At 44.8% G+C, this 22,507-nt stretch overlaps 1 protein-coding gene and 1 pseudogene across 3 annotated transcripts; both read left to right on the forward strand.

Moving 5' to 3' along the window:
• The first annotated feature begins 207 nt into the window (after nucleotides 1-207).
• On the forward strand, nucleotides 208-21,069 carry RNASEL (ribonuclease L). 3 transcript variants are annotated; one of them, XM_019918390.3, is made up of 8 exons: nucleotides 208-334; nucleotides 2,767-4,431; nucleotides 8,661-8,746; nucleotides 12,917-13,122; nucleotides 13,923-14,055; nucleotides 18,021-18,151; nucleotides 18,235-18,331; nucleotides 18,805-21,069. In XM_019918390.3, the coding sequence occupies exons 2-8, from the start codon at nucleotides 2,955-2,957 to the stop codon at nucleotides 18,877-18,879; spliced, it is 2,205 nt and encodes a 734-aa protein (XP_019773949.2). In that variant the 5' UTR covers nucleotides 208-334; nucleotides 2,767-2,954; the 3' UTR covers nucleotides 18,880-21,069. The 3 variants fall into 3 exon arrangements, with proteins under 3 accessions (XP_019773949.2, XP_019773950.2, XP_019773951.2); XM_019918391.3 differs by lacking the exon at nucleotides 18,235-18,331; XM_019918392.3 differs by lacking the exons at nucleotides 12,917-13,122; nucleotides 13,923-14,055.
• LOC117311686 (nucleolar and coiled-body phosphoprotein 1 pseudogene) lies at nucleotides 8,789-12,422 on the forward strand (annotated as a pseudogene).
• Nucleotides 21,070-22,507: the final 1,438 nt, after the last annotated feature.

A 22,507-nucleotide genomic window follows, 5' to 3' on the forward strand; every position in this document is an offset into this window, starting at 1 on the left:
TATATGTATAACTGAATCCCTTTGCTGTACACCTGAAATTAACATATTGTTAATCCACGATACTCCAATAGAGAATAAAAGGTTAGAAAACAAAAGAGCCACTGCTTTCCTCTAGGAGGTTTAAAGGTGCTACTAGCTCAGGCCACCTCTGCTGAGTGTAGGCGTGGTCAGTGTCCCCTCCCTCCTCCTTTCACTCTCCTTTCTAGGCTCCGCCCGGCTGGCTCGCTTCTCGATGCTCCAGCCCCAGAAAGAACTGTTTCCTTGTTGGCTACAGTGTTTGAGGGTTAGGTGCTGCCAGAGAAATAACCAAGGAAGAGGCGTCTCTGTTTAGAAGGTAAGGTGGGCAGAAGGAGGAGAGCTGGGAAAGCTTGAGAAGTTGTTTTCTTTGAAGGATTCCTTGGGCTTTGGGGACTGGAGATGACAGTGGGTGTAGAACTGGAGGAGAGGAGAGAGCTCACAGAGCCAGCTGGTCAGCCCCAGGGGGCCCTTTGGGCCTGAGCCCACCTGAGATTCCCAGGGTTCTGTCACAATCCACACATTATTTATGCAAGTCATCTCAGTTTATCAGGCACATCTTGTCATGTGGAGAAAATGAAACTGAAAGCAGGACTCTTCCCTTGCAGTGTTTTTGATGGGTTATTTTCATTTTCTACTCTGATATTTCACTTGGGGGTTCTTTTATTATTATTATTATCGTCATTTTTATTTGCATTTCCTCAAAAGGAGTCCAAGATGTGGTATTCTTAAACGATTGTATTACACTGAAGTTAGCAGTTGGAGGTGGGCTGGAATAAATAAAAGACCGGAGGAGGAAAGAAGTTCGAAGAAACCCTGAGTCTTCCAGGTTTCTTCGAGATTCTTTCCTTCTCTGGTCCTTTATTCCAGCCCACCTCACACTCACTGTCACCGGAAGTGTTTACACAAACATTGGGTCCAGAGAGTTCATTACCGGGTGATTGTGCTTCCGCTGCACATTTGATTAGACCTCTGAGGTAAGGGCTTTGACACTGTCGGAGGGGGTGAGATTGCTGAAAAATGGTTGCTCTGTGAATTTTGCAGCAGACGTAGTTATGTAAATATTCAGGTAACAGTTTGCTGCCATCTGCTGTTTGAATTGGGTCTAAATTGCTCAGAGCTGATCAAGGGCAGTTGGATTAAACTGACACCCCAGGTTCCCTATTTGTGTAGTATGTATATGCACATGGGTGGGGAGACTTGGATTTGTTAACTTTTGTTTTCATAAACGGACGTAATTAGCTCTACCATTTATTGAAGGCTTAATATTTCCCCCTCTCCCTACTTCAATGCACTTTATACGGGGGACTGTATTTATTGTTGCTCCCATTTGAGGGAACAGAAAATCGAGACTTAATAATCTAAGGTTACACGATTAGGAAGTAAGAGTCTAGAATTACACGACCAGGGGCTCAAACTTCGATCTTGCTGAGTTGGGAGTCCGAGTTCTTAACCATACTCTACACTAGTTTGAATAGGACTGCACACATGCAAAGAACCAGGAATGTGCTGAGCGTGTTCAACCAGAAACACAAACTGATGAAAAACACATATTTTCTTATTAAATGAGGGTTCTGTTTTTTTTAAAAGGCCATCTATTCCTAGTAAGAGTATGTTTATATGGCATTGGGAAAAAATGTATTAATATAGGTTGAGAATCCTAAAAACAATCATAGCCTTTGACTCGGCATTCAGTTCTTTGAAATCTATCATAAGAAATCTATTATAAGATCTATCATAAGAAAACAAGCTAAAGTAAGCTAAATTTGCTCTAACATTATTTCGAATTGTGAAAAAAATAATCATTTTGAAACTCTGTTTTAAAAGTTATTTAAAAAATTTGCTCCATAGTAGAGAACTGAAAAACCTCTCTGATGGCATATTGCATAGCCATCAAAATGTTTTAAAACACTTGTAGGGCTTCCCTGGTGGCGCAGTGGTTGAGAGTCCGCCTGCCGATGCAGGGGACACGGGTTCGTGCCCCGGTCCGGGAAGATCCCACATGCCGCGGAGCGGCTGGGCCCGTGAGCCATGGCCGCTGAGCCTGCGCGTCCGGAGCCTGTGCTCCGCAACGGGAGAGGCCACAGCAGTGAGAGGCCCGCGTACTGCAAAAAAAACCAAAAAAAATCCCACTTGCAATAACATAGGACATTATTTATAATAAGGCATTAAATGAAAGGAGGCAGGATACAAAGTTACTTACAGAGCATGAGCCCAACTATTTTTTTAAAAATCTATAGAAATATACTAAAATATTAACAATACCTGTTCCTGGGCAATGGGAGAATAAAGTAATAATTTTCTTGTTTAAAATTTATATATATTTATAATATTCTATAATAAAAATTTCTATAATAGATGTATTTTGAAAAAGTTGCTAGTAAAATTAATTTCTCAAATTCAAATGTTTTCGTTTTTTTATAAATTTATTTATTTTTGGCTGCATTGGGTCTTCGTTGCTGCATTCAGGCTTTCTCTAGTTGCTGCGAGCGGGGGCTACTCTTCGTTGCGGTGCACAGGCTCCTCATTGCGGTGGCTTCTCTTGTTGTGGAGCATGGGCTCTAGGCGCGTGGGCTTCAGTAGTTGTGGCTCACGAGCTTAGTTGCTCCACGGCATGTGGTATCTTCCCGGACCAGGGCTTGAACCCGTGTCCCCTGCATTGGCAGGCAGATTCTTAACCACTGCACCACCAGGGAAGTCTAAATGTTTTCTCACTATTATAAAATTATGAAGTTCCTCTCTCATCTCCAGGTGGAAAGTCAGAAGACTTCAAGAGTATTGTCCTTCCTGATACTGGTGGTCTGTAGCCAGATAATTCTGATTTACCCTGACAGGATTTTCTAAGAGTTCCACGTCTCTTTGATCAAATCCCAAGGAGATAAGTTTTTCATTTTCTTGAAAAAAAGGCAAAAAATTTGTAACCAGTGGTATTTACCATCATGGAGACCAAGAGCCCTAACAATCCTCAGGAAAGACCCACACCCTCTACTAATGGGAGGGTTTCAGAGGAAGACAATCATTTGTTGATTAAAGCTACTAAAGAAGATGACATTGAGCTGGTCCAGCAATTGCTAAAAAAAGGGGCTGATGTCAATTTCCAGGACGAAGAATGGGGCTGGTCACCTTTGCATAATGCAGTACAAAGTGGCAACGAGGACATTGTGGATCTTCTGCTTAACTACGGTGCTGAGCCTTGTCTGCGGAAGAGGAATGGGGCCACTCCCTTCATAGTTGCTGGCATCACTGGAAATGTGAAGGTGCTCAAACTTTTACTTCCGAAAGTAGCAGATGTCAACGAGTGCGATGTTCATGGCTTCACAGCTTTCATGGAAGCCTCTGCGTATGGTAGAGTCGAAGCCTTAAGGTTCCTGTATAACAATGGAGCCAAGGTGAATTTGCATCGAAAGACAAAGCAGGATCAAGAGAAGATTAGGAAAGGAGGGGCCACTGCTCTCATGGATGCTGCTGAAGAAGGGCATGTAGATGTCGTGAGGATCCTCCTTCACGAGATGGGGGCAGATGTCAATGCCCGAGACAATATGGGTAGAAATGCTTTGACCTATGCTCTTCTGCACTCTGACAATGAGAAGGTGAAGGCCATTACTCGCCTTCTGCTGGACTGTAAGGTTGATGTCAGTGTGAGGGGGGAAGGAAAGAAGACGCCCCTGATCCTGGCAGTGGAAAAGAAGAACCTGGGTTTGTTACAGATGCTTCTGGAACAAAAACATATAGAGATCAATGACACAGACAATGAGGGCAAAACAGCACTGCATCTTGCTGTTGAACTCAAGCTGAAGGAAATTGCCCAGTTGCTGTGCCGCAAAGGAGCCAGAACAGATTGTGGAGACCTTCTTGCCATAGCAAGGCGCAATTATGACCATGACCTTGCAAAGTTTCTTCGCCAGCATGGAGCCGTAGAAGATTTTCACGCTCCTGCTCAAGACTGGAAGCCACAGAGCTCACGCTGGGGGGAAGCCCTGAAACATCTCCACGGGATATACCGCCCTATGATTGGCAAACTTAAGATCTTTATTGATGAAGAATATAAAATTGCTGACACTTCTGAAGGGGGCATCTACCTGGGGTTCTATGAAGACCAAGAGGTAGCTGTGAAGCTATTCTATGAAGGGAGCACACATGGACAAAATGAAGTCTCCTCGTTGCAGAGCAACCGAATCAACAGTAATGTGGTGACATTCTATGGCAGTGAGAACTACAAGGGCTCTCTGTATGTGTGCCTCGCCCTGTGTGAACACACACTGGAGGAGCACTTGGCCAACCACAGAGGGGAGGCTGTGCGAAATAAGGAAGATGAGTTTGCTCGAAATGTCCTCTCATCTCTATTTAAGGCTGTTGAGGAACTACACCTGTCTGGATACACTCACCAGGATCTGCAGCCACAAAACATGTTAATAGGTAAGTTCCCAGTGTTCTCTTAGAAACGTAGGGCCTTTTGTTACGAGGGGAAAGGATTTTCATGGCAGAACAGGGAAGAACTAGAGTCAGTGTGGATTGTTCAGTTTGAGGATTAATGTAACAAATCGATGGTGACAGTGCAACCTCTCCTGCTACCAGGTATAACCCGTATTCCACGTGGAGGTCGAGGATGCCAATGGAATAGCAGGCTAACCTTATATTGCCCTTGGCAAATACAGATTTGTAGGTCTTGGATGGAGCCAGCTCCAGAAGTTTGAATTCTTAGAGTAGTCTGCAAGTCAGGAAACCTAGAAAGTGTGTTCCTTCAGAGAAGGTGGCAGTTACAGTGAAACTTAATGGCAAAGCTGAGGTTAAAATTGGGATCCAGGTTAAGATGTGACACGGTGAAACATACTGCAAGCAGACTGAACAAGTCAGTGTCCACTGCTGCAAACCCAAACCAAAATAAACTAAAGCAACATTCAAGGATACAAGCAGAGCTGAGGGCTTTGCTGGTGGCGCAGTGGTTAAGAATCCGCCTGCCAATGCAGGGGACATGGGTTCGAGCCCTGGTCCGGGAAGATCCCACATGCCGCAGAACAACTAATCCTGTGCGCCACAGCTACTGAGCCTGTGAGCCACAACTACTGAGCCCGTGAGCCACAACTACGCACCTAGAGCCCATGCTCCACAACAAGAGAAGCCACCACAATGAGAAGCCTGCACATGGCAACGAAGAGTAGCCCCTGCTCGCCGCAACTAGAGAAAACCTGCACAGCAACGAAGACCCAACACAGCCAAACAAACAAACAAACAAACAAACGAAGCAGAGTAGGGAACAAACGTATGGACCCCAAGGGGGGGAAGTGGGGGGGGCAGCAAGATGCATTGGGAGACTGGGATTGACATATATACACTAATATGTATAAAATAGAGAACTAATAAGAACCTGCGGTATGAAAAATAAATAAATAAAATAAAATTCAAAATCCCCCCCCCCCCCCGCCAAAAAAAAAACAAGCAGAGCTGAGTGTAAAGTCCCAGGGGGCAAGGTGGGACAGTAAAAATAGCCTTGGCTTCAGCCATATTTAAGGAGCCTTGCAGCCTTGTCCCACCACTTTGTAGCTTTGTAACCTCAAGCAAGTCGCTTAATTCTGTGAGCATTGGTTTCCTCACTTGAGACTGATAATACCTCCCTCATAAGGTTGTTATGAGGTCTAAGTGCAGTATGTCAACTGGACAAGTCATCTGTACATTGTAAGTGCCCAACAAAGGCCAGGTGCTTGTCTAGAGGGCTAAGCAGAAGCAGATACCTAACCTACAGACATGCACTGACATTTCAGCTTGGTGTAAGGGACCAGGGCAAAAAGAAGATGTGGGTACTGAGAGTCAGAGAACGGTACTTAAGGTCCTGGAAGAGAGAAATAGGTAGACGTAAGATCTGGTTTTAGTGTGAGGACAGGTGTTTGTGGCACTCCTTCCTGGTTTTAAGCAACTTCGCTGGGGAGACTGACAAGGGCCAGAAATATGTGCAACTCTACCCAGTAAGGAAGTCTTTGAGGTTCAGCCAAAGGTGAGGTCCTTCCCAAGTTTACCTGCTGATCTTGATGCAAAAGGATCACATATCACGTTCTAAAGAAAAATAAGTTGTGACTACCTATTCTTTGAAATTTCTAGCACCACTTCTTCCATTCTTAAGCTTGAACAGTAAAGAACTGATTATATTTCTGCCTCAAGGTGGCGAACCTAGCACGTACTGCAGACTCTTCCCTGTATTAAATCCCTCCAATGATGGGAAAAGATTTTTAAATGAATTCATAACTGAGATCAACATTAAAAAAAGAATTCCTAGAGGACAAAATCCTTGAAGAATCATGGAGAGACTAAACATAGATAGGATGGGATTGAAGAATAATACAGGAGTCCAGGACAAATGCAGGAAGCCACAGATAAACATTACTTATGAACGTAGGAACAGTGTAGAAAAGTGCCACTCCAAAGTGATGGAAGCCAGAAGCAGGAGAGGACCAAGGACCAGCTAGCAGGCAGATTGCTGCGACAGTCGACACTAGGAAGATCAAACCCTGGGCTTCCCCTCTTCCCCAGGGACCAAGCATCTATGACAGACCTTTCTTCTACAGACAGGGGGACTGCTTGAGACACTGGGTCATTGGTGATATCAAGAGAAACAAAGAGCAGTTAAACATGCAAGATTTCTGCCAAAGCAGCTACTAAGTGGCATGTCCTGCTTACCCCCGAGCTTCACTGAATAAAATGCAAAGCAGAAGCTCTGACGACTGCCTCCATTCCTCCACTCTGTTGGGTGGCATTAACAGAAACAACTCACAGGACATCAGGGAGTCTCGACTGCAAAGTAAGGCTTACAGTCGAAAATCACTTAGGATATGCAAGAGGTGCCAATACCATGAAAGAGAGGCATGAAACAGAAGAATTTACACCCAAAGAAACATAGCTAACCAAATGTGTACGTTTCCATGACTGTTAAAAGAAATTGTCACAAATCTGGTGGCTTAAAACAACAGGAATTTAATCTCCCACAGTTCTGGAGGCCAGAAGTATGAAACCAGTTCCACTGGCACCAAATCAGGTGCCAGCAGGGCCAAATTCCCTCTCTACACTGTAGTGCAGAAACTGGGCATAAGCATTAAAACTTTTTATAGCACTTTAACAATATCTGTTGAAACTGAAAATAAAAAATTGGGGCGTGTAAAAAACAAATCAAATGTTAGAAGAGATGTGAGGTATTCCATTAGGTACTTTCAAATGTCAGTAGCAGAAAACTCGACTCCAAGTGGCTTAAATAAGTGAAGGGAATTTATCACTTCAAATAATCGAAAGTGGTCTGTGGTTTATGATCTGCACCCCATCTGCCCCTTCACCCTCATCACAAGCAACTTTCTGACTCTGTCCCTCCTCCCCAAGTGCACACTTGGGCCTTCCTTCTGCCAGAGTGGACTTCTCCACGCATTCCTAGCTGGAATCCTCTCTTCCCTCTGTTCCCCATTCCACTCACCTACCCAAATTCTACTTTCTGATCTTTTCTGTCTAGGCGTCTCTTGCATTTTTTTTTTTTTTTTTTTTGGCCGCACCATGCAGCATGTGGGATCTTATTTCCTCAACTAGATTGATCCCATGCCCCCTGCAGTGGAAGTTTGGAGTCCTAACCACTGAACCAGCAGGGGATTCCCTAGGTGTCTCTTCCTTAAAGAAAACTTCTCCACCCTCCCCGCACCCCCACCCCAGCCATGTAGCTCTTCTCGTGATCCACTTTTAGGGCATCCTGCACTTTTGGCTAGCATTTTCAAAATTGCAATTCATTTAATGTTTATCCTCCTTTAGTATCGGTCCCCTTGCCCAGAGACTCTAAACTCTGTAGGGCCAGGACTGTGTTCTCCTTCCTCGCCATCATTTTTTTCCCCTCACTAAACACTTGTTGAATGATTTAGTGGGTTCCTTTTTGTTAGACTCTGAGTTTCCTCACAACTGTGATGTCTAAGTTCATAATGAAAGGAGTTTGAGAAGCACACAGTTGTACTGGCCATCATCCTGTGTGGGGTTACCCAGCCTTCCTCTCAGACTCCTTGAAGCCACCTCTTCGAGGACAAATTACTGACTCACCCACCTTTCATTTTGTTCCTGACCTCTCTCTTCCATGCATCCCTCTTTCTGAGGACTTAGTGGCTTCCTTTAAGGGAGGAAGATTCTGAAGGGGGCAAGGAGGCAGTGACTCATTACCAGCACATGGTTTATTCGTGGTAACAGATTACAGCGTCTTAGTGGGCAGTGACCAGTGGGCTTGATTTGGTGGAATGCTATGCTTAAGGTGGTCTTGGATTCGGAGCCTTGTTTAGTTGTTCTTTAGCTATAGGATGTAACCTTAACTCCTGCCAGCAGCTTCTTTACAGATCTGTGCTCTTTGACCCCAGGAGTTGCATGACTGGGGAGCTGGTTATACTTATCCTCATGCTTCCCCACCCCTTGGCTTGGAACAAATAAAATGTAAGTCCTGCTCTTGGCAGATACCTGAGAGATCAAACGACACAGTGCACATGACAGTGTTTTGAGAAGCAAACAACAAAGCAGATATGAGCTTATCATTGTCTTCCTCAGAGATGATAGGTTGTACATTGTGTTACAGACTTATTTAAATTAATTACAGCATGTGGAGAATGAGGATTTTCAATGCATCTCTACAAACTCTCCCTTAGATTACAAGAATGGCGCTTACCTGGCAGATTTCGATAAAAGCATCAAGTGGACCGGAGATCCACAGGAAATCAAGAGAGATCTAAAGGTAATTTCTACAAACAATTTACTTTTCCATCTTTCTGCTTCCTTCTTTATTCATTACTTTACTCCCTGTGGCCAGTTAGAGGATGTTCCTATTTCAACCAGAAGGAAAGACATTTCACGGCATTTCCCTGGTACTCACTGCCTTCACTCCCTTGCAGACAGCCAAGTGGGTGTGGGGTTGACCATCGCCGTGGCCCCTTTCTCTATGTCTTTAGATCTCTCTCTGACCCCACAGGCTGAATAGTAAATACACTGAACACGCCACAGTTCTTCCAGAATTACCGCCAGGAGATTTTCTCCAAAATAATTCCACAATTCCTGTAGGAGGTATTTTCTGCCTAAAGACAAAGTAAATGAGATTTCTTTTCCCACTCTATTCAAACACGTGTGCCAAACTCCTAGGAGGGCCAGCGACTAAGGCCCTCTCAAGCACAGCGGAGGGATGGGATCGATCCGCACCTCAAAAGAGACTAAACTTGGCCCCAAAGATTGAGATCCTGAAAGAACTGTTTCTCCAGAGAGGAGACAGAACAGAGACGTAGCCTCTGCAGACCACGGCTCCCAGATAGATTCTGAGCTTGTCAGCGCAGCTCTCGCCTGGAGTTTTCCAGGGCGCTGAACTTCCAACCCAATAGACGAGAACTCTCCATCCATGCCTGGCCTTTCTGGTTCAGCGGCTCCAGATTTTAGCTCCTTCACTGACTGGTGTCCTTCCCAGTGCAGTTTCTATGCTGGCCTCCTTCCTGGTCCTTCCTCCCTTGCTGTGCCCTGACTCCTGGGGCCTTCCCTCTATTCTGCGGGACCTGGTCTGGCTCCTGACATAGGCCCGACCCAAAGTCCCAGTTCCCACCCAGACTCTGAGCATCCCCCTTGTTTAAAACCTTCTCCCTGAGTGACGCGTATTGCCGAGAGGATGGTGGACGCCGGCTTACGCCGCGTGGTTCCCAGCGACCTGTATCCCCTCGTGCTCGGCTTTCTGCGCGATAACCAGCTCTCGGACGTGGTCAACAAGTTCGCCAAGGCAACAGGCGCTACCCAGCAGGATGCCAATGCCTCTTCCCTCTTGGACATCTATAGTTTCTGGCTCAAGTCCACCAAGGCCCCAAAGCGGAAGTTACAGGCAAATGGACCAGTGACTAAGAAGGCTAAGAAGAAGACTTCATCCAGTGACAGCAGTGAGGACAGCAGTGAGGAGGAAAAAACCCAAGGGCCTCCCGCTAAGAAAGCTGCTGTACCTGCCAAGCGGGCCAGTCTGCTTCAGCATCCTGGAAAGGCTGCAGTCAAGGCATCAGAGAGCAGCAGCAGCAGTGAAGAATCCAGTGATGAGGAGGAGGAGGACAAAAAGAAAAAGCCTGTCCAGAAGGGAGTTAAGCCCCAAGCCAAGACAGTCAAAGCTCCTCCTAAGAAGGCCAAGAGCTCTGATTCTGATTCTGACTCAAGCTCAGAAGATGAGGTGCCAAAGAACCAGAAACCAAAGACAACACCCGTGGCAGCTAAAGCTCAGGCTAAAGCCCTAGCCAAACCAGGTATACCAGTTCGTCCCGCACCTAAAGTAGTCAATGGCAAAGCAGCTGGTAGTAACAGCAGCAGCAGCAGTAGCAGCAGCAGCAGTGATGATGACTCAGAGGAGGGGAAAGCAGCAGCTGTATCTAAGAAGACTGTACCTAAAAAGCAAGCTGTGGCCAAGGCCCCAGTGAAAGCAGCTGCCACTCCTGCCCAAAAGAGTTCCAGCAGTGAGGACTCCTCCAGTGAGGAGGAGGAGGAGGAAGAGCAGAAGAAAAAACCCATGAAGAAAAAACCAGGTCCCTATAGTTCAGTTCCCCCGCCTTCTGTTCCCCCACCCAAGAAGTCCCTGGGAATTCAGGCTCCCAAGAAAGCTGCAGAGAAGCAGCAGCCTGTGGAGAGCAGTGAGGACAGCAGCGACGAGTCTGATTCAAGTTCTGAGGAAGAAAAGAGACCCCCAGCTAAGGCAGTCATCTCCAAAGCAACTACTAAACCAGCTCCAGCAAAGAAGGCAGCAGAGAGCTCTTCAGACAGCTCAGACTCCGACAGTTCTGATGAAGCTCCTGCTAAGCCAGCCAGTATCACCAAGAATTCCTCAGGTAAGCCAGCTGCCACTCCCAAGCAGTCTGCGGTTAAGCCAGCTACAACTCCCAAGCAGCCTGCAGCCACTGGCCAGAAGCCTCTGACCAGAAAGGCTGATAGCTCCTCCAGCGAGGAGGAGAGCAGTGCTAGTGAGGAGGAGAAGACGAAGAAGACTGTAGCCACCCCTGAGTCCAAGGTGATGGCCAAAGCAGCTCCGTCTTTGCCTGCCAGGCAGGCCTCTCAGGGTGGTGGGGACAGCAGCTCTGATTCAGACAGCTCCAGCAGCGAGGAAGACGAGGACGAGAAGACGCCTAAACCCCCAGCCAAAAAGAAGCCACAGAAGGCAGGGGGAACTGTAGCCCCTTCCAAACCAGCCTCTGTGAAGAAAGCAAAGGCCGAGAGCAGCAGCACTTCTTCCTCTGAGGACTCCAGTGAGCAGGAGGAAGAGGAGAAGCCCAAGGCCAAGGGCACTCCAAGACCACAAACCGCCAAGGCCAATGGCACCTCTGCACTGACTGCCCAGAATGGAAAAGCAGACAAGGACAGCAACGAGGAGGAGCGGGGCAAGAAAAAGGCAGCAGTGGCAGTTGCTAAGCCAGGTTCAGGAAAGAAGCGGAAGCAGAATGAGGCTGCTAAGGAGGCAGAGACTCCTCTAGCCAAGAAGATAAAGCCCCAGACCCCCAACACGTTTCCTAAAAGGAAGAAAGGAGAACGAAGGGGATCCTCCCCATTCCGAAGGATCAGGGAGGAGGAGATTGAGTTGGATGCTCGAGTGGCAGACAATTCCTTTGACGCCAAGCGGGGTGCAACCGGAGACTGGGGGGAGCGAGCCAATCAAGTTCTGAAATTCACCAAAGGCAAATCCTTCCGGCATGAGAAAACCAAGAAGAAGCGGGGCAGTTACCGGGGAGGCTCCATCTCTGTCCAAGTCAATTCTGTTAAGTTTGACAGCGAGTGACCGTGGACCATCTGTAGCACAGCAGGGGTGATGATCTGAGACCACTCACTTTCCCCAGTGGACCTGGGAACCCTCAGCTCTATCGGGGGAGGGTCTCAGTGAGGAGAGCAGTTTAGATTAGGTCTGAAGGCTTTGCGTCGTAACATCCTCTAAGGTCCTTTTCTGTGTTTGTGGTTTTGTACAGATTTGTTTTTGAGTGTTGGGTAGCAAGGACAAGGTAAGGGGAGTGTTCTTTTTTAAGAAAAATTGTTTTAGTTGTCATTCTCCCTGTTTTGTGGAAGTTCTCATACTGAGAAATTTGTATATTTTACATTAGATTATTTCTTACTGATTTTTGTTGTGGTTTTCAGAGGTGGGTTCACAGATTAAAATCTCAGCTATCTTCCAAGATGTGGTAAAGGTCACATTATGAATTTTTATAATTGGAGAATTCTGTCTATGGGAGTGCTTGTGTCCACATTTCATCCTTTCTACCCCTCAGGGCCCTGGTGAGGGGTGGCTAAGACTGGTTAATGTATTTATCTGTTAAGCATGAACTATGTACCTCATTCGTGGGGTCTAGGACTGAAGTTTTCAGCCAGCATGGACTTACCTACTTTGGCGGATAAAATTTACTGTTTTGTTTCAGGCAAAATTCTGGTGTGGTGTGAATGCCGTCGGGTCAGTCTGAATATTTCGTTTGCTATAATTTTCTTATTACATAATGTTTGCGATATATGTTTTTTAATTTGAAAGCATAAACTTTTTTATTGTTCAAAGACAAAAAAAAAAAAACCTTCTCCCTTTCCCCTGTTTATCTAAATTCTATCCGTACTTGGAGGTCTAGCTCAAATTCCTCTTCCTCTAAGCAGTCTGCCCTGACAACTCTGGCCTGGGATTATCTTTTGTTCCTTATAAACCTAAACCTATAAACTATACTACCTTGAAGGGGTAGTATCCTAGACTATACTACCTTGAAGAGTTCTCTGTGCACAAGCCCATGCCTTCTCTCCCTGACCAGGCTGTGGAATCCCCTCGAGATTCTACGCGTTTTCCATTTGCTCATAGCCTGTGCCACACCCTCCAAAGTTCCCCAAATAGAGCGAAAATTCATAAGCGCTTTTGGCTTGATTTATGGCTTTTGTGTAGGCCCTGGGACTGCTGGTCCTGTACGTGGTAAACCAGGGAGACATTTCTTTTGAGAGGCTGAAGGATCTAAGACATGGAGAGTTGATTCAACTTTCTCCAGATGAGGAAACTCGGGACCTCATTCGTCACCTGTTCTCCCCTGGGGACAATGTGAAGGACCATCTGAGTGGCCTGCTGGGTCATCCCTTCTTTTGGAGTTGGGCGAGGTAAGGAAAACTGAGTGTATATTACAGGCCTCCAGGACAGAGACAGTGAGTGTATTAGTCAGGGCTCTTTATATATGTACAAAATAAGGAAATGCCTCATGCAATATTGGGGCTGAGAAGTTCCACTATTTGCCATCTTCAAGCTGGTGACCCAGGAAAGCCAATGGTGTAATTTAATCTGAATCCAAAGGTCTGGGAACCAGGGGAGCTGAAGATGGAGATTCCAGTAAGGGTCTGAAAGCCTGAGAACTGGGACAGCTGAGGGCAAGAGAAGAGCCATGTCCCAGCTGAAGCAACCAGGCAGAGAGGGGCGAATTTCCCCTTTCGTTCTAGGCAGGCCCTCCATAGATTCAATGATGCCCACTCACATTGGGGAGGGCCATCTGCTTTACTGAGTCCACTGGTCCAAATGCTAATCTCCTCGGAAACATCCTCACAGACACACCCAGAATAATATTTAACCTGGGCCCTGTGTGGTCAGTGACATTAACACATAAAATTAACCATCATGGTGAGGTGGGCAGGAGTCAGGCTGGGAGTCAGCAGACCCAGGCTTTTCTCTCAGCTTGGCATTTCCTGGCTGGGTGTCATTGGAGCAGTGACTGAACTTCTCTGGATCTGGTTTTCTCCATTGAAGAATAGAAAAAGGATGAGGGAAAACAGAGAGAGAGAGCGCTCTCCCCTTATGCAGATTTTAGAGACATGCTTTTACTACTCCTATCAAAAGCCAAAATCTAATAGTTCTGTAAAGATTAGATGGAATTAGGATGGAACAACCGTGATGATTCTGTCATTCTCAGCCGCTACAGGACCCTTAGGGATGTGGGAAATGAATCTGACATCAAAACGAGAAATGCTGAGAGCAAGATCCTCCAGCTTCTGCAACCTGGAACATCTGAACTTTCCACAAGTTTTGCCCAGTGGACAACTAAGGTGCGAACAACTCCTATGGTCTGGGAGTTATTCCAGGAATAAGAATCTGTGTCATGTGTTATGTTGGTTTTCCTAACTTTTTTATACTACGGGCCTGGCCCAACCAAGTGGTGAGAAAGGGGATTTTCCTCTCCCTCCTCCCATCCCAGGTCCCCTCTGCCCTTTGGGTCTCTGCTCCAGGCCAGGCCCTCCTGAGAGACTCATCCAGGCTCCTCTTTAGGATGGCCTTGTCACAGCCCAAGAGCCTTTTTCTTTTCTGTGACTCTTTCTCTCAAGCCTTGTTTTCTGAGCGAGGTCTGACTAATAATTCTATTTCCACTGTGACAAGAGCAGCTGATGAAATAGAGTTTAGCCCAAAGGAGGGACTCCCCCATGGGGCATTTCCATCCAGGGAGACTGGCTCCCTCTGCTGTCAGTGAACAGCCCTGCCTGAGCATCCGTGTACATAGACACACCTATTTTCTGTATGAGAGAACAGAAAATGAAAAAAAAAAGAAAAGAAAAAAAGATGATCTTTCAAATTCCTCCTCTTCCAGAGAAGGTCCACTCAATATAGTGGAACATAAAAATTAATCACCATTTCAGTCTAGTCAGTACTACCAGAACTTTCGTTATTATTAATGAGCAGACATCTATCAAGTAGCAGTATGTGTTAGGCCCATGCAAGGTCAGAGATATACAAAACAGAGTACAGCATCCATGTGGGGCGGAGAGACCCACAGAATCATGGCTGTGGGATATATGCTGGGTACCCCAGAGACATGGGCAAAGCATTATGGGAAAATCCATAGCTCTCAAGTCTTTGAGTGAGACCAGCAGCTTCTGTTATCTTAAGAGCTGAAGAGTTCTTTCAAACCTCTTCATTTCTGCGTCTCATTTTTCTTTCCTTCCCTTGCTTGCCTCTAGACCACATATCACACTCATAATTGCTGGCTTAACGTCTCTCTTTCTTGCTACACAGTAAGTTCCACAGGGCAGAGACCATCCGCTGTCTTGTCTGTCATTGTATTCTTGGCATGGAGTAGGTGTGCCATGACTCTTTGCTAAATGAATGTCTATAAAAGTTCAGCTAAAAATTAAACTTGTAGAAACAAAGACATTTGAAACCAGAGCAGATGATAGTAATAGCTAACGATCACGTAGTGCTAACTACATGGCAGCTGTAGTTCTCAGGACTTTCCATGAGTAACCACAGTTAATCTTTACAACAGCCTCTGAGGCAATTAGCTCCATCTTGCAGGTGGGTAAACTGAGGCACAGACAAGTGATTTGTTTCAAAGGCACAGAATCAGTAAAGGGTGCAGCAGGATTTGAAGCTGGGCACTCTGGCTTAAAGGCCATGTGCTAACCTGTAGCTGATAGAGATTGTCATTTTCTTTTTCTTTTTAATGTCTGAGACAGAGAAACAGTACTACAGGCAATAGAAAGGAGAAATCCAACCTCAAGACTGAAGTGCTAGTAAAAGTGGTTGCAAAAGTAGAAACAAGAGAAGTATAGAGCACAAAGCACAGAAGAAGCAGGTGATGAAAGCTATTGTTTCCCTTCTTTTCTCACTCTCCACTCAGTGTTAAATGGAGCATTATTTTCAGACCATATAGGAAAGTCATTCTCTTGAAGGTTAATTATCTGGCCTTTACTTTCTGTTTGAAAGCAGAAGCAAGGTTTGAGAAAATGCAGTGGTGTTGGGTAAATTGTCAATCAAAGCCCAAAGGTCCAGAGGCACAAGAAGGAAGGACAGAATTGAAATGAAGAGGAAAGTACAAATAAGGTGCTAAATATCACTAGAGAGATAAAGGTTATGGAGGTAATGGAACGTTATCAGTCATCAGATGTGATGATACAGGTGGGGTCTAAGGTGCAAAAATGTAATTTTAAAAAGCCTGTCCAGGGGCTTCCCTGGTGGCGCAGTGGTTGAGAGTCCGCCTGCCGATGCAGGGGACACGGGTTCGTGCTCTGGTCTGGGAAGATCCCACATGCCGCGGAGCGGCTGGGCCCGTGAGCCATGGCCGCTGAGCCTGCGCGTCTGGAGCCTGTGCTCCGCAACGGGAGAGGCCACAACAGTGAGAGGCCCGTGTACCACACAAAAAATAAATAATTAAAAAAAAAAAGTGTTTCCAGAGAACAAGATACAACAACGAGGAACCTGGGAGACAAGGGGGTTGGAGAACACGGGGCTGAACCCAAAGACGCAAGACTCTATCATCCAGAGAAAGGAGCCTCAGTTCTATTTATAAACATGAAAAATCATGGTAGAACTACTTTTTTATCCTCAGATAATTTACATAAGATTTTATTCTGATTGTACTACAAATGACAAAAGGATACCCAATCTACTGTAATAGAAGGTACAGAATTGAAAAGCGAATAGGAAAATAGAGATACAGAAAAAAAGATAATACAAATGAGACCAAATATTAAATGTGCCAATTCCCCTAGAGAAACATTTAAAACTGATTAAAAATAAAAATATAAAAACGTATTTAATCAACAAGGTCCTACTGCATAACACAGGGAACTATATTCAATACCCTCTAATAAACCATAATGGAAAAGAATGTGAAAAAGAATATGTATATATATGTATAACTGAATCACTTTGCTGTACCAGAAAGTACAACATTGTAAATCAACTATATTTCAATAAAAAAATGGGAAATAAAAAAAAAAAGGCCACGCGCTAAAGCGGCTCACTGCACAATGTTATGATGCCATCAAGTCCACCAAATCATTTAATTGCCAAGGAAGTTGAGGCTCAGAGGTGGAACCCCAAATACTCAGGGCTGGAAAGCCAGAGGTTGGCAGAGCTGGAAAGAGAATTCTGTTCTTTTGTCTCCCAGTTCATTGGTTCTTTCCCTTAAATTTCATTGACATATGTTGAATTTTGATTGACTTCAAGTCTTATCTTTTCATTTTCAGTTTTGTTGTCCTGTTGATTTTGGTGACTTGCCCATTTTCCTGGGCGTGCAACCAGTTTTCCAGTGTGGACTCCACCTTCTTCACATGGCTGCCTCTTCTCACAGACATACATGTTCAGCATTTCTCACATGTGCTCCACACATAGTACCCCCAGGCAGGCTTCTAGTCACCAGTTACTCTTCCTAAGGGACCCTCTGGCTTCATGGTTGTTGCATCTTATTCTCTTACTCCAGACTCTTTCTACCTATCAGAGCCATCTACAAGAGGAAGGCATTATTATTATTATTATTATTATTATTATTATTTTATTTGTTTGCGGTATGCGGGCCTCTCACTGTTGTGGCCTCTCCCATTGCGGAGCACAGGCTCCGGATGCGCAGGCTCAGTGGCCATGGCTCACGGGTCCAGCCGCTCCGCGGCATGTGGGATCCTCCCGGACCGGGGCACAAACCCGTGTCCCCTGCACCGGCAGGCAGACTCTCAACCACTGCGCCACCAGGGAAGCCCAGGAAGGCATTATTAATATGACAGCAGCTGCCCTGGGACACCTAGGGACAAGGAGAAACATGTAACCTTTGGAAACATAATTACAAACAAAACAAAACAAAGAACAACCACACTCACTATGGCAATGGCTGCAACGCCTGGTTTCAGTCAGGACAACCCTCTTGAAGGAGGAGATGTAATCAAGTATGAAATTGGAAGGGTGGCCACAAGGACAGTGCTACTGTAGAGTATAGTGAGCAAATTTCCTCGTATAGTAGCCAACGATTTCCTAAACCATGTTTTAATGTAGTTAATTTCTATGAAAACAATTCTCTTGGAAAATAGATACACGAATTTAAAGTTATTTATAATTCCACATCCAAACACAACTACAGTTAGCGTTGTGGTGTACGGTGCTTACGTCCATTCTTTTCTTTGTATTAATTTGCTTTATCAATTAGTGGAAATTTTGACATATATTCAGATTTGTACTCTGCCTTTTTGTACTAACATTCAGGATTTATTTTGTGTTGCCACCACATTCTTGTGTAATGTTTTTTTAGATTGACAAATTTGTGATGGAAAAAATGAATGAGTTTTATAAAAAAGGCAACGTTTATCAGGACACCGTGGGTGACCTGCTGAAGTTCATCCGGAATTTGGGAGAGCACATCAATGAAAAAAAGAATCGAGAGTAAGTCATGTATGAGAAGTCATGTTTGAGATGAGAATAATTGAAAAATTCCAGTTCTAAATTTATATCTGCTAATTTGATAGAAAGAAGAATATTTATTTTGATGAAAGTCATTCCTCCTTCTGTGTGGAAAAGGGCCATCACAAGGGTCTTACAGTCAACAGTGGACATGCCCTGCAGGTTCTCCTCTTCCTTTTCATTTTTTGCTGAGCCCCCTTTAACAGTAGGCTAGCGATTCTTGTGTGAAGAAACACAGGGGACTGCGTGGCTGGGTAAAGCGAATGTAGCATTGGAAGAGTAGCCCCGTGTTAATCCAATTAGCTTTCGCTGCCAAAATTCTTAGCTGTAAACTCACAAAAGGCTTGCAGTTTTGAGGGCTTTTTTGGATTTCAGCATTGTAGATAAGGGATTGTGGGATAGTATTATGTTCATTTTATGGATAATAAAACTGAGGTTCATAAAACTTAAGTTGCCAAAGTTTAGTCCATTAGTTGAAGAGTCAGGAGATGAATCTTGCTCTGTCAGATTCCAAAGTCCTCATTTATTCTGCTATAGAAACCAGGGGAGCAAAAAAGGTTTCCAGGGCCATATGCTATAAAGGGGGGAGGCAGAGTTTGGGGCAAGCATATCAAAATATTTATGTTTCATTTCAGGATGAAGTCAAAAATTGGAGAACCTTCCCAGTATTTTCAGGAGAAATTTCCCGATCTGGTCATGTATGTCTATAGGAAACTACAGAACACAGAATACACAAAGCATTTTCCAAAAACTCACAGCTAAATAAGCCTAGGTGTGATGGAGGTGGTGGTGGTGAGCAGGCTGGCCAGCCCTAGTGCCTTTTGAATTCAGGGAAGTATTTTTTTGCTGTGTAATCCTGGGCAAGTCACAACTCTCTGGGCCTCTTGACATTTTTTTTTTTTTTTGGCCGCACCATGTGGCATGTGGGATCTTAGTTCCCCCACCAGGGACTGAAGCCATGCCCCCTGTAGTGGAAGCACGGAGTCCTAACCACTGGACCACCAGGGAATTCCCTGAGCCTTTTGACTAACCTGGTTGCTTGTGAGCAATGAATTGGATAGCTGATGTGTCAGTTCCTGGTGCCGTGCTCAGCATTCTCCACGTTTATAACAAAAACAAGCATATGCTCAAACTACTCTAGTCCTTTTTAAGGGTAAAGCTTAGTGGCAGGAGCTGGGAGAGCATCCTGCTAAGATTCCTCTTGTCAACTGCACCAAAGGAGTGAGTTCCTAAACCTCTAATGTTTTATGTTTTACATCAATTATCTCATGTAATTCTCCCAACAACCTTGCAAGATAAGATTAATATCCCCTTTTAGGAACTGAAGAGCCTGAGAGACTCAGGGAAATTGAACTACTTGCCCCAGATTATACAACTTGCACAGAGCGCAGTATAAATGGACGTGGTGTTATTGTTACCTCTCACTCGGCACCTTAGAACTTAATTACTAGCTCAGAGCTCTTCTACATGAGACCCAAAAGGTCAAATGGGCTCTGGGTGGCTCATTCATTCATTCAATATTTGTTGAGCACTAACTAGTATAAGTCTAAGCACCAACTGTATGAAATGCATTCCTTCTAGAATCACCTGTGTTGGTTTTCTATTATGTCAAGGCTGTATTTCTCAACTGTAGGCAATCTTGCCCTTCAGGGGCCATTGGGCAGTTAAAATGTCCGTCAAAGCTGAGGGTGGGGGGTTGTACTGGCATCTAGTAGATAGAGGTCAAGGATGCTGCTGAACATTCTATGATATGCACAGGATAGCACCCCCGAAACACAGAATTATCCGGAAGAACAGAATTATCAGTGACACTGAGGTTGAGAACTGCCTTAGCGGGCTGGGCTACCTTTGAACTGGCTGGGAGCCCAGGACTGTGGACTGTGTGGCTCACCTCACAGAGGACTGACTTGAGTGTGATGTCTTGCTTTTCGATCTGCAGTGAGACAGTTCCAGTGTCACCCCCTCAGGAAGTCCTCTGAATGCCCTCACTTTCCACACCCCTGTCTGAGTGTCCTCTCTGGCTTCCTAGCACCCATGGCCACCCAAGAGCATGTTTCTCTCCACCCAGAGCATGATTCTTCCCCACTGGAATGATATATATGTCATTGGCTCCTTAGGGCCCATGATAGATATATTTTTTGATGTGTATCGTACAGCCTAGCAAAATGTCTGCCACATGGTAATGACCAATAAATATGCATTGAAAAATGAACGATCCCTCTTCATACATGAGTAATAATGCTAGGACATATTTTGATGGTGTTTTATAAGTTATAAATTACACCTGCATATTTTACTTCTTTTCGTTTTCAAAATAATCCTGTAAGATACGTGTTGCGATCCTCATTTTGCAGATGAGGAAACTAAGGTTAGAGACGTGTTGATTTACTCTAATGCATAGGAAGTGTCACTGTCTGAATTTGAAAAGATTTTCTGGCATGAAGTCTGATATTCTTTCCATTTATCCTCACTGTGGTGGTGAAGATGAAGCTTTGTAATGAGAGGAGCTGTGAGAAAAAAGTGTCTTAGGTTCTTTCTGAAAAGGAGATGGTCTTGACTTCCCTGGTGGTCCCGTGGTTAAGGCTCTGCACTTCCAGCACAGGGGGTGCGGGTTCGATCCCTGGTTGGGGACTAAGATACCATATGCCACAGGGCATGGCCAAAAATAAATAAATAAATAGAATTTAAAAAGGAGGTGGTCTAAAAAGGGTGTCACTGAATGAAATTAACAAGTACTGGAAGAAAAAAAATTAAGACTTTTCTTTAAGGTTTTAGGAGCAGCAAGGTTGCTTTAAGTTTTAAAAGTAAGATTTGTTTTTCTGATTTGTAGTAAGTACTTGGATATGACAATCAAATGCCCATTTGTAAAGCATATTCAATAAAACTTTGAATTACCTGAATGTCTGATTTTCTCTGAGTGACATTTCTACCTTAGAGAGTAGTGATATCTACAATAGAAAATGCTCAGTGATTAATTCCTGGGTAAGCTTTAAGAAAGGCATCCTGCTCTTTAAAAATGGGAAAAGGAGCCTAATTTCAGCCCTCCATTAATTCGGGAACAATACACACCTTGGGGGTCCTTGTAGAAAAGGAAAGGTCTGATCATTGTACTCTCTACTTTAATCCTCTAAGCGTTTCTGTGGACATGCTGCAAATATTTCTTATTCAGTTGCCATTATCACAAACATTTAATTGAGCTTGTAGTTCATGTTAGGTACTGTGTTAGGCAAAGTGATTCTGTGCTTGGGCTTGTCAAGCAGAAGCGCCGGTTACACAGAGACGAGGGGAGCTTGCCTGCCTAGAATGCACTGAACAAGCAACACAGGAGAGGAAAATTATGGTAAGAATAATAGTTACCACCTCTTGAGCACCTACCGCTTTCCAGAGCCTAATGCTTTTATATATGACATCCCATAACAAACATGACAATGCCATAAGATGTAATTATTTCCATTTTACAGAAGAGGCAACTAACGCTCAGAAAGGATTGCTAAGTCGCCCAAGTTCGTATGGGTAGTAAGTGGAAGAGCCAGGGTGCAAACCCAGGTCTGCAAGTCTCCATCTTTCTGGAGAGCCAAAGATGGGGAGTTCAGGTAGGCTGGATGGTCTTTGTGAGAATGTGTATCGGGGCTTTCATCCATTCCTTCCTATTAAAGCCTAGGAGGTCAAGGTTACCCATAGCAACCAAATCCAATGGTCCTTCGCTGTCTTCATCAACCTCACACCACAGTTGATTCAGCTGACTACCCTTTCGCTCTTGCACCTGTCTTCTTTAGCACCTGCAGCACCACACTTATTGCTTCTCCTCCCCAGTGGTTGCTCCTCCACAGTGTCCTTTGCCAGCTGCTTCTCTGCTCAACCCCTAAACCTTGAGTGCCCCCAAGTTAATCCTCAAGCAATTCACTTTTCCTCTTTTCTCCGTGGATGAACTTTTCAAGTGCCGTGACAAGTATCGTCATAAATAGACAGATGATATCCATGTTCTGAAATTTATCCACATAATTGCCTACGAATTATCAGTCTTGTTTGCTTCTTTTTTCCCATATGCCCTACATCCAATCTATTAATAAGTCCAGTTGGTTCTCTCACCAAAATAAATTCTAAATCTGTTCACAACCTTCTGTGTCTGCTGTGCTCAAGCTACCGTCATTTCTCATTTGGAATGAAGCATGAGCCTTGAGCTTTCATCCCCATGCCCCATCTTTTCTCCACAAAGTGATCTTGAAAAAATAGCCCATGGTGAGAAACTGAAACGAGCTCTTCCCCCGGTCCCTCTTTCAGCCTTGCACATGGCCAGACCCCCACTAGCTCAGTGTGAGTGAGGAAAGATGGTGACCA

This window comes from Tursiops truncatus, chromosome 1 (genome assembly GCF_011762595.2).
Source record: "Tursiops truncatus isolate mTurTru1 chromosome 1, mTurTru1.mat.Y, whole genome shotgun sequence".
In the NCBI taxonomy this organism is placed as follows: Eukaryota; Metazoa; Chordata; class Mammalia; order Artiodactyla; family Delphinidae; genus Tursiops; species Tursiops truncatus.

Coding starts and splice junctions, on each gene's coding strand:
- RNASEL (XM_019918390.3), top strand. CDS start 2,955: ATGGAGACCAAGAGCCCTAACAATCCTCAGGAAAGACCCACACCCTCT. Junction 4,432..8,660: donor GCCACAAAACATGTTAATAG/GTAAGTTCCCAG, acceptor ACTCTCCCTTAG/ATTACAAGAATGGCGCTTAC. Junction 18,332..18,804: donor ACAGTGGACATGCCCTGCAG/GTTCTCCTCTTC, acceptor GTTTCATTTCAG/GATGAAGTCAAAAATTGGAG.